Raw genomic sequence first — 12,059 nt, forward strand, 5'->3', positions numbered from 1 at the left:
TGTCTTCCGTGGGGCTGCTGGCAGAGCTGGCAGGTGACAGCTCCAGCTAGAAACGACCCATGACTCAGGCTATATCTTCAATTCCCAATAAATTAGTGCCAAGCACAGCTTCAGATGTTAATTGCCAGAGAGAAGTGGATCAGTTTGGACGTAATAAGGCAGGGGGAGAAGGGTAGCTCCGTGCCTTTGGCAGCATTTCTTATTTTAATTGCAGCTTCTTGCATATTCACAGGGATGAGCTTTGTAGCCCTCACCCTAGCAGTCTGCTGGAGCTTTATTAAGGTTTTTCGAGCTATGCTTTAAGCAGAAAACCCCAACAAAGTCATGGAAAGCCAACACCAGAAATAGAAAGCCGTGCAATCTGCGACATATAATACTCTGCAGCCAGCTCAAATCACATGCTGAATTAATCCCCAATTTAATTAACGCTACTCTAATCCTTCAGTGAAAAGAGCAGCTCGGGATTTGTTTGGAAACACTGTCCTGTGTACAGTAATGTATATTAATACGTTTAAAAATGCACTCGTCAAGGAGTTTTTGCTCGATTCCCGACCTGGGATGCACTAAGAAATGGATTTACAGGCACTGTCCTCTGAAAAGTGGGACTGGAGATTGAGTGAGGGTCTGTGGTTGGGCAACATCACAAAATTACTTTAAAAACCATGAGGTACGAACCAAACCTGAAGTCATGAGAATTTATTTTGAAAGTTTTTCTGGCACCTGAGCCAATCAAAGGGTTTTCAGGGTTATTTTTTGACCCGTTGGTGGGTGATTAGAAGAAACAGGTTTAACAAAACAGCAGCAGTGACCTGAACCAGTGCTCAGCCCCACGCTTCCAGAAGGTTCTGCTGGAAGAAGCCATTCAAAATGATGCTAAAAGTACAAAAACTGGCAAAACCATAGCCAGAAGGAGTCTCTGGGGGTGTGCATGCCCCTCGCTGCACCTCTCCAGGCTCAGCCCCCAGGAGCCAGCATTTACTGCAGAGCCTTTTTGGGTTTGCTCTGCCCAGGGATTTTCATTTTCACAAGCTAAATGCACCCAAAGCCAGGTGGTCTTGAGCTTCTGGGTCCTCCAAACCCTTTCCCTTACATTTGCAGCAAATATTTAACCCCAATTCATGCTTCTCAGCTCCAGCATGGACCTTGGAAACGTTTACGATGCAGCTAATGAGGACTGGTCCAGACATATTCCATCAAAGGGTTTTGTAGCTGGGCTTTTGATTTTTCTTTCTTTGTGGAAAACAGCTATTCTGTAGAAAATGAATTTTTGGGAGAAGTGACAGTTTTTCAAAGCCGGTTTCATGTTTATAGTTTTATCCTCGCGTGTGTTTCCTGCGAGAAAAGCAATGAAGGCTTTTGGCAGGTTTTCTAAAAAAAAAAAATGCTGTTGATTTTGCTCTTCTTGTTATTATTGATGATGAAAATTAATAACTGTGTGCTTTAAAGCTGAAGTTTCTTCTGTGGCATAGAAAATGCTGACTTTCCCTCCCTGTCCGCGATTACAGCTGGCTTCACACCAGGATTTTCTATTTAAAATTACAAACCCTGTTGCTTTTAAGTCTCTTAGGGATACTTGCAGGCTATATGGTGTTTGCTTGAGATGGATGTACAGGGGTTTACCCACTGATGGACCTCGACACAGCATCAGGTCATGGGAAATACGTGGAAGAGACCTGGGGCAGATGTAGAAATGGGCAGAATAATTTCAGATGGAAAATGTTTCGACAAAACAGTTGCCGTTGCCCAACAAGTTAGGCTAAATAGAAGCTTTCTGCTCCAGCTTGTCAGGTAATTACTGAAGGAAGCATATGGTATCTCCTCCGAAGTGTTGGAAGGGGATCAACACCAGGCAAAGCAATGGAGCCGTGTGGGATTGGTAGGAGTGGGCCTCACGTGGGAATAAGAGGATCGGGATTGAAAATGGAGGAGTTGGTGGGTGCTCGGGAGAGGTTTTGAACCCGTTCTGGTGGCGTTCTCCCATGGGGCTTGGGCACCTGGGTGCTGAATTGGTTGTGGAGCCCAGGGCTGCTGTGGTGCTTTGAGCAGCAATGAGGTTGGATGGGGACACTCTACATTGCCGAAGGTTTTGTAGAAAGCTGGCTTCACCCTCAGCGCTGGGGAGGTTTTGGCAGGGAGGAGACCCTCAAAGGGGACCCCTCTGGGTGGGCAGATGCAGGGCTTGAGCAGACAGCAAGAGAGCTTGGACATGCTGACATCCATCTGACGTTTCTTGGAGGGAGGGGAGCCCAATTACGGCTGAGCAAGGCAAAGGCAAGGGAGGTTTTTTGTCATGGTGGGTCCCAGTAATAGGGTCGTGTTCCTCTCCATAACCCCCATCACAGGAGGGGGGTGGGGAGTGATTCAGGTCACGGTTGTTGGGTCCTGAGCAGAAGCAGAGGCCAAGAGCAAGGATGATCGATGCTGGTCTTGCTCCAGGAGGTTTCAGCATAGGGAAAAGTCAAAATAAACTCACGTTCTCCGTGCTGGTGTCCCATAGAGAAGATGCAGATCTCAGAGGAGATGTACCCATGCTCCGCATCCACCATGTGCCACCCCATGCACTTAGCAATGCCACATGCCCTAAAGCATGACATTATTTATCTACCAAAAGCACTTTTTTCACAAGGAGGTGAAAATACATCATTACCTTGCATGGAGCATCACAGAGCCAATGCGCAGGCAGGTAAATCAGCGCAGGCACTGGAGGCATCAGTCGATGGGAGTGCGTGTTCAAGAGTGAGCCTTGCAGGTCGGTACATCTGTGACTGGTTAGAAGTCCAACTGGTTGGAGCTGAGCCCCAACCAAGCCCCCAAATTTAACAGAAGCATGCAAGGCCTGGGGAGGTAACTGTTTGAATAAATCCTATTTCTCTCCAAATTGTTTCCCTGTGCCTTAGATAGAAGAGCTGGGCTTTAAAAGGTTAAATATTAATAGCCTGCTCCAGCTGCTCAGTCTGCAAAGGCAGCTGAGAGAAAATGCCTGAGATGTGGAGATGCTGCCGGTAGACGTGTCACTGTGGGTGCAGGGCATGAAGTATCGCGTAACCAACGTGGAAAGCAGCCTCGCGGTCAGAGCGGGCCTTCCGAAATGTTGTTTGTTCCCCAAAGCTGAATGAAACATGTGGTAGTTGGCAGGGAGGGTTTGCTCGCTCACTAGGAAACGTGGAAAGCAGCCTCGCGGTCAGAGCGGGGCTTCCGAAACATTGTTTGTTCCCCAAAGCTGAATGAAATGTGTCGTTTGGTCTGTAGTTGGCAGGGAGGGTTTGCTCGCTCACTAGGGGATGAAGGCGACAGCAGTACATCTGGCCATGGGGTCTGGACCAACCTTCTTGGACGAACACTTGATCAGTTTGGCCGTGACTGAGTGTTGACGCCTCGGAGACTGGTTAGCTGTGAAGGAGGTAGATCTGAGCACCATGGGTGCTCTCGTTTAGCCTGACAAATCCATGCATAGGCCCATGCCCACCCGTGCAGTCTCTGGCTTCATTTGTCTTGGGAGCTATCGAGTGAGCAGGGTTCAGGCAAGTCCTGTTGGGAGAGGGAGGCTGATCCCTTTGCTGCCCGACTGAGTCAGCAGGGTTGCATCCTCTTAAGTGGTGGGTTCCTGAGATCTGTAAACCTCACGTCATCCAATATCACCTCGTTCTTCCCTTGTCCTTCTCCTCTGCCCCTATCACCCCATGGTCTGGTGTCTTCTGCTGTTGTCTCCTGCTGCAAATCTTTGCGCAGCCCCTGGTACAACAGCTTTCCTTAGTGCTGAGTATCCAATGCTTCAGATCGAATACAGTGCTGTTAAAAATTTAAATACATCATAAAACAGTAGAAAAATACTAAGGAATAACAAGCAAAGAAGATAAAGAGTGACTCATCTTTAAACAGAAGCTCTTTAGATGTAGAGGTAGCATTGCTGGCCACGGGCATGGATTCGTATTAGTGGGTAACTCAGTTTTTTAGGCCAAATTATGCATAGTTAACAACTTCCTTTGCAAATCAGCCCCCCACCCCTTAGTCCCATATGCTGCCTGGAGTTTGTTGGGATGTGAGAGCGTAGCAGCAATGCTAAAGAGAGGAAGGTTACGTGCCCCGGCTGCGGGAAGATGCCTGTGCGATAGAGGAGCCCAAAGCGCTCATATATCACACTTGGGTCTGATCTGCATCCCATTAATTCTGCTTCAGGAAGTCTCTTTTGAGTCGATTTTAGCTTCTAGTGGAAGAGGGGGACTGACCTCGAGTTACTTGGTTTTCAGGACAGATTTAGCATGTGGAAACCTCGCATCACCCGTAACTTGGTGACATGAGCCCATGCACCACAAACCACCTTTGTCTGGCTTGGAGCAACTCAGCTGCCAAAAATATGAGCTCCTCTGAATTTAACACTCTTTTTTCATTATTTAATTACCTACGTTGTCTCCCACGTGGCCTCAGGCTGCGTCGGAGATGGGGCAGCAGACGCAGGGTGCACCCATGCTTTCGGCATTGGAGACCTTATGAATAGTAGGAACATCTCTGTTTGGGGGAAGGAGGAGTTTATTTGTTTTAGTAATATGGGAATGCATTTAAAATTCTGTAACTAAATATCTAGCTAGAAAGTAGATGTCACCTCCTGTCTTTTGTGGCTTGTAAGGATGGGCCAAACTGGAGGAATCCTGCATCTCTGTGTTACAGGGAGGGTGAGCCCTTGGGATAGGCTGAGGACCAGGAGCCTGGAGATGCTCTTGGTCACATTGGGCAGCGGTGGTGATTTGGGCTGAGTCCCGGGTGTGCTCCGCTCACAGCAAGCACTGCTGCTGGGTTTCCTGCCTTGATGCCCAGAAGTCTGATCATCCAGGTGGAACGTTTCCAACTCCTTATCTCCTGCTTTTCAGCAGCAGAGATTGACCTGATACAATTTTCCACAGAGGAACAAAGATGCCCATGCCAGCGGACACCATCCCACCCACCACAGCTCACTAACCTCCCCCCTTCTTCTTCCAGAGGAGACAACATTTGAGGCTGGAGTCAAAGTCCAGATCCACAGCCAGTCTGAGCCGCCTTTCGTCCAGGAGCTGGGGTTTGGGGTGGCCCCTGGATTCCAGACCTTTGTGGCCACCCAAGAACAAAGGGTAAGTCCTAAGTTTCATTTACACACCAATTTATCCCTCCAGTGGGTCCATATGAGAGGCTGCTTCTATGCATCGATGCCCCTTGAGAGGCATCTCCATCGCTAAGAGCTATCTTTATGCCTTCCTTCAAATTGGTTGGGATGAGGGTGGCTTTTTCAGCGTTGCTTCCCATGCGTTGCCCACAGTCATCGTAATTTTGGCCACAGAAAGGACTTCATCCCTGGTAATGGCCCTGCCTTGCTCTGCTGTGGTTATGGTTCAGCTGTGGCAGTCACCCTATGTGTTGGGTACCTTCCAACCTGCCAAGAAAGGATGCTTTCTGTCAAAAGGCTCTCACACTCCACAGGTATAAAAAGAGACAAGAGGAGAGTGTTGCAGTGTGTAGATCAGCGTGAATCCTTCCAGGTGACACAGAAATACTCACATTATTTACTATAACCTGTGGTGGGATGCTTATGGCTCGGGATGCATCACCGTCCCTGAGTCCCAATGGTGGCGCATCATCACAGTGCAGATGGATGTGATGTGACGTAGCGTCATTAGACCCAAATCCTGCTTAGGCATTTGGAAAGCCAGCCAACAGAATAATTTTTTCTCCCAGCTTGGCCCCCGTGCTTTCATTCCTAGCCCTCCTGCTTCACTGCCTCTCTCATTTTCCTCCCTTGCTCTTGCATCCACCCTCAAATGAGACATAAATCAAGGGGAGGAAGGTGAACATGAGCTCTGATTAAACCTCTGTGGAGATCAGAGCAGCAGTTGTTATACTTCAGCTCAGAGCAATGTGAGGAATTCACCACCAAATACATCATTAAGGCATCTCTGCGTGGTCACCAGGTACCAAAATACACCTGAAGATGCTGCATTTCAGCGAGCCTGGATGCAGATCTTACCTCCTTCATTACGGCGCACTTGCATGTAATCATCGAGGAGGTAACGGACGGTGTGGGTTCCCGGTGGGCGAGGGCCAGGTGGAAACTTCTCAAATAAGGCAGAGAAATGTTTTGCTGTTGGCTGTTCGGATCTCCTGGGAAGCCCGGTGAGCTGGAGAAAATGAGCAGCTTTATTATCGCATGGGGCTCTCATTTGGAGTGTAACACCAAGGCAAAGGGCTCTTCAGGGGCTGACGCAACAGCTTCTGAAGTCCAAAGCAGAAACAGGCTTGGAAACCCCTCATGAGCATTTTTCATGCCCATTCCCTTGGTACAAGGCCTTCCATGCATCCCCAATGTTCTCACCTCACCCCACAGCTGCATTCTGCCATCCCCAGCAGCATCCAGCGTTGCTTACATGGGGCATGCAGCAAGGGAGAGGATCTGGAAGGCTGGAAAACTGATTAATGACTGCTGGCAGTAGATGCCATTGGCAGACACAGCGCAGAGCAGTGGGAGCTGGATACGGCCCTGGGGTTAGGGCCAGCGGCTGGTTATCCCCCACCATGGCTGCGTACAGGAGCCCTTGCCATGGCAGCTCCGCCAGGCAGCTTGCCCTGGGTTACTCCAGGGAGGACAAGAGACTTGGCAAAGGTCATGGAGGAAGTGGAATCACAGAACCATAGAATCGTTCAGGTTGAAAAAGCCCTTTAAGATCACCAAGCCCAACCCTTACCCTAACCCTACCATCCCACCACTAAACCCTGGCCCTAAGCACCTTGTCTGCCTGGCTTTAAGTCCCTCCAGGGATGAGGACTCGACCCCTTCCCTGGGCAGCTCCTTCCAGTGCTTGACAACCCTTTCTGTGAAGAAACTTTTCCTAATGTCCAACCTAAACCTGCCCTGGCACAACTTGAGGCTGTGGCGCAACTTGAGGCCAAGTAGTGTCGGAGCAGAGGATCCCATGTCAGACTGGATATAAGGAAGAAATTTTTCAGGATGAGGGTGGAGACACTGGCACAGGTTGTCCAGAGCGGTGGTAGATGCCCCATCCCTGGAAACGTTCAAGGCCAGGTTGGACGGGGCTCTGAGCAACCTGATCCATTTGAAGATGTCCCTGCTCATTGCAGGGGTGTGGACTAGATGACCTTTAAAGGTCTCTTCCAACCCAAACCATTCAGTGATTCTGTGTTGGAGCAGAGGGTCCCATGTTGAGGTCTTGCATTTCCATCACCAGCAGGCGCATGCCTTGAAGCCTGCCTTTTCTCGACAGCAAAGAGCAGGATTTTTGTTTAGCAAATTGTCAGCTGTGAAAAATAACCTCCAGCAGAATCGGCACCCCCTTAGTGAGACTGCATTCGCTCCAGAGAAAAGCTAAGCCGAGGCTGATGATGGAGAAGGGCATCGCCAGCTGTTTACATGGTACTTTGCACGCCTCGCCGGCAGGCGGGCAGGACAACGTGTTGAGTTTGGCAACACCTCCTCGAGTCGAACTTGCCCGGCAGCGCGAGCAGTAATTGGAAAGATTTGTCTTCCTTAAACATCGCGGCTTCGGCAAGACTGGGGAGCATGGCTGGGAGCTGGAGCCTGCAGCAAGGATCTCAAGGGCTTGGTTTTAAGATAGAAATAGCGTAAACGGTGGAGACTTTTAAGACAGCTGCTGTAAATCTTCCCCATCCCATGGCCAGCATTAACTATTTCATTATTTCTATTAAAAAATTCGATTACCTATTAGGAAGACAGCCAGCTGAGAGGGAGGGAAAGAAACCCATCCCTCCCCAAATCCCTCCTTCCAGGCAGGGAAGATGTGGAAGATGACAAAAAAACCAGCTCGTAACTGGTTCTTAGCTCACGCGTGTCCCCACTTCTGCAGTTTTGACAGAGTTTTGGTGCTGGGAGAGGGAAGGGCACATTTCTGCCTGGGGCCAGGGGTGTAACTGGTTTAAGATCCCACGCAGGCTGCAACAGCCGGGAGACCCAGAGGACTCTTCAAGCCTGGTGCAGCATTCAGCAACCCTGGCGATGCTGCCCGCCCCGATCCCTCCTCTCCATAAAGTTATGTTTTAACCTAATTACAACCATTACAGCATACACACGCTACTGCCTCCTCTAATTACCCCGCAGGGACCAGCCAGGCATCGCCCACCTTCTGAAGCCCTGAATGCACATCTAATATTCAGACCCCTAATTTAGTCTGGGTTTTTTTTTAATAAATCTCTGCATCTGGGGCAGGCACGTGCTGCTCCTTCAGTGAGGCAGAGCAAAAGTTGGAAAAGCCCATGAACATCACCCCAAGGACTGAGTCCAGCCAGTTATTGGGGTCCTAAACCATGTGTTTATACCATGAAACATAAATGAAAGTATCCTCTAGCTGGAGAAGAATAGAAATAAAGATAAAGAGAAGGTTGTCCCATGTCTCCCAGCCCAGAGCAGTGTTAGTTGCAGGCACTTTCCCCAGAGATAAAAAAGAAAAGGTGTGCAATCGGGCGGACTTGGCGTGATGGCAGGAGCCATGCATCGTCTTTGAGATGGGCTTGGTGGTGAAGGGCATTTATTAGGGACTGGGTTAGAGGCTCATGGTTTATTTGTGGCTCTGTTACTATTTTCTGTGGCCGTGCTCAAATCTATCCCTTCGCACCCCCCATCCCAGTCTGGAAGTAAGAGCATTTACTGGGCTTTGCTTAACTGATTCCCTGCCTTTCCAGGTGTGCAGCCGCTTAGCGCAAGCAAGGACTCGCGTCTCGGTGCCGGGGTGATAAATCCTGGATCTTTATACCAAGAGCTTTCCAAAAGCCCCTTGTCAAAAGCAAACTCCAGCTCTGTGGTGGTGTGTGATCTTATTAAATCTCCCTTTAAAATTAGCTGTTGGTCTAAAAAAAAAGGAACAAAATCAGTTTTTCTCCTCCTTCTGCAGGGGCTGAGCCCTCTGATTCCTTCAGAGTGACACTTCCAAGATACATTTGCCAGTTTGGGAACTGCATCGTTAATGCAGCAACGGCGTCGTGCTGACTTGCGCTGGTAACATCGTAAGAGGGACTTTGCATGCCTATTGGTTGCACGTGCTGAGTCAGCAAAAGCAATCCTGCAAAGGCAACGCCAGCAGCAGGTTTCTTCCGTAAAACGCAGTTGTTGGGTTATGTAGGTCAAGCTGGTTCTTTGATGCGGTCTCATGTCCAAAGGGAGATGTTTTCTGTCTGACATCTCAGACCAAAGCGATCCCCTGAAGTTTAAGGGGAGCTGGGACTGAGCTCCCTAACGCATCTCAGGAGGTGGCGCAGGAGAAGGCGACACACGATGGATGGTTGCAATTAAAACAAGAGTGTCTCGATGGAGGGCGGTGGAAGTCATCCTCTCCTGAGGTGACTTTCTGTACGCCAGGGCAGCGGCTGTGTCTGAGTGCAACCTTAAAGGAGCGAGAGTGGTTTACCTGGACGTGCAAGACCATAGCTGCTGTTTTCTGGGGGTTTCACACCGTTTTACCGGGGGAGAGCTGGCCGCGGTCCCCGTTGTGCCTTGCAGCGAGCAATGCTCCAGCCTCACAGGGTAGTGGTTTCCATGGCAATTGCTGAGTCTAATGAATAAGGTTTGTTTTCTCATGAATGGGCAAAACCCTGAGCTGTGCAAGAGCTGGCTCGGGGCACGCCGTGCCGTCACCCTCCAGACGGGTCCCCGCTGTGCCGTCACCCTCCAGATGGGTCCCAGGGGAGGGCAGAACCACCCCGAGTAGGGCAGTGCCCCTCACCTCCCGCTGCTCTTGGCTTTGGAGGGATCCACCTCAACGTTTCCCTTTTCCTGGCTGTTTTGGGTGAGTCTGGTGCTATAAAAAGCCTCTCCAGACTTTGTGTTATGCATGGCCTTGGGGAGGCTGCAGTATCCCCCCATACCCCTGCGCCAGACCATGGCACCAAGGCATGGGCGGACACGCTGGAAGTTATGTTTTGAAGGGCCGATCCCCTGGAAAAAGACAAATTCCTCCTGGATTTTGCTCCTTTTAATGCCCTTTTTCCAGATGGGTTTTACAGCATCATCGCTGCATCTCAGCAGCATCACCCCAGCCTCTCCCACAGGCGGCTGCTCCCCGCCACACCATCGGCACGGCACGTTAGAGAAGATGAAAAGCGCACTAAAAATGGCAATTTCTGCCAACTTGGCAGTAAAAATTTAAGAGGCTTCAATTAAGCAACAGGTTCGAAGATGGAGCAATATTGTTTAATAGGGCTCTAGTGTGCCTTGGAGACTCATCCCCCCGTAACGCTTGCATGGGACAGAGAGCATCAGCTACCAACAAGTGCAGTATCAAGAAGTGTAATTACAGAGGCAGGAAAATGGGACTCGGGGTCTGGCAGCGACCACTCTGAAGCCTGTGTTTGCAAACAGGGTGTTGGCAGTGGCATCTGAAAAACGGGAGCAATGAAATAGCATTTCCCATGTTCCCTAACCCCCGCTCAGAGCATCTTCTCCCTGCTGTGGTCTTACACCTCCTCCTGGAAGAGCAGTCACTCTCTGATTTCTTTCTGGTTCCCTCAACTCCACACCCTCTCCCAACTAATTTCCTCTGGTATATTATCAGACTCTGAATTAATTCCACAACGAGAAGCAAACTGGCAGGCAGTGGTGGCCAGCCGCATCGACAACTTCATCGCACACGAGCAGTTCAAAGCAGGAGATGCAAGAAAACAATTGCACGGCTGTTTTTATAGGGCTGCAGAGCGGTTTTGCTTGGAAAACAGCATTAGGAGTGAATCAGCCTGTTTGTAAAAGGGTGGGTTTGGAGGCAAGCGATGGAAATGAGTTAGGGCCGGGAGCAATGCGTCTGAATGGGGGGAGATCAGAAAGGGCTCGATCAGGAAGGAGGTCAGTAAGGGAAAACATCAGGGATGTAGATGAAGTAATGGTCTGGGTGCTCCTGCTGACCCTTCACCATGTTATATGGATAAGAGGATTATTTTAAAAAAGATGGAAAAGTGCTCGCTGAGGACAGGAGAGCTTCAGAGAATCCAGCTACCACCGTGCACCCCCCAAACTGGGCACCTATGTAAGCGTTAACCAGTGTAGCCCAACAAATACAGCCCATGGCATCCTGCAGAATGAGGGGGGAGTGCTCTCGCTGGGTATAGATATGCCAAGGAGGTGACCAGGAGGGAGAGGGTAGAGTTTATTGCCATTTAAGACAGCGTTTGCACATGAGCAAAGGGCCCAGCACGTTCAGCGAGGTGGAGATGGTCAGCACGGCAAATGCGAGGAGCAGCCATGCAGCGGGTCCCGGGAGCAAACCCAGGACGAAGCTCAGAAGGGTCTGCCCTTGATGTTTTGGGCAGTCACAGGAGGTTTCAATATTGCTATTGGATTTGCAAAATTATTTCTGAGGAAATAGGGACCTGGAGGAGCACAGAGCTCCAAAATCACACTTTTCTTCTGGTGCCCACTCACCCCCAGCACCTGGGGCCTCGTGGGCTCTGTAACTTCCCCGAGCTCTGCTCAGGGGGACCTTCCAGGTGCTGGAAGGGTTAAGCTCTTGTCCTTCAAGACAATTAGTTTTTGTGCTTGTGTGAAGGGAGCAAATGAGAAGGAACAGTCGTATCACACCCGGCACGGCAAAGGTAGACGGCAAATAGACAACTTCCAGCTTCATTAACTGGGCGATGGTGCCATCGAGCTGCGCGTACGCCGAGCTTTTTAAGCATTTTACAAGTGCTAGAGTTGCTTGGGATTGAAATGCCATTAAGTTGATTCCATTTGATGTCTCATTAAAGAACAGAGGTTTCTGGTTGTTATTACTGGAGCAAATGCAAACACACCCTGTCGAGATGTCGCGATGTTCAGGGAGAGGTTTGCGTCCGTCCCTGATGGTCGCTGGTGGGGACCCACACGTGGAGGAGGCAGGAGAGGGGCTGAGCCAAGCCGATGCAGGATGCATCCCCAAAACCGAATTCATCGCAGAACCCAGCTGAAAACTGGGCTGCACCTGCCCCAACCTTGTGCTGGAAACATCTCCGCTGCATTTCCACATTTTCTCTATTGCCTAAAATTAAATATGCAGAAAAAAAAATGGGATACCACTCAAAAGAAATTAAAAAAAAAAAAAAAA

The 12,059-nt window shown here is 49.8% G+C and overlaps 1 protein-coding gene across 1 annotated transcript in view; it reads left to right on the forward strand.

The window, feature by feature from the left end:
• Positions 1–12,059, forward strand: part of LOC104134739 (acid-sensing ion channel 2) — a 53,381-nt gene that overhangs the window by 23,684 nt on the left and 17,638 nt on the right. Inside the window, exon 3 of the mRNA XM_009648319.2 lies at positions 4,975–5,102. Within this exon, the coding sequence (XP_009646614.1) occupies positions 4,975–5,102 (128 nt within the window). The remainder of the gene's footprint in view (positions 1–4,974; positions 5,103–12,059) is intronic.

This window comes from Egretta garzetta, unplaced genomic scaffold (genome assembly GCF_000687185.1).
Source record: "Egretta garzetta isolate BGI_Z169 unplaced genomic scaffold, ASM68718v1 scaffold1051, whole genome shotgun sequence".
Taxonomy (NCBI): Eukaryota; Metazoa; Chordata; class Aves; order Pelecaniformes; family Ardeidae; genus Egretta; species Egretta garzetta.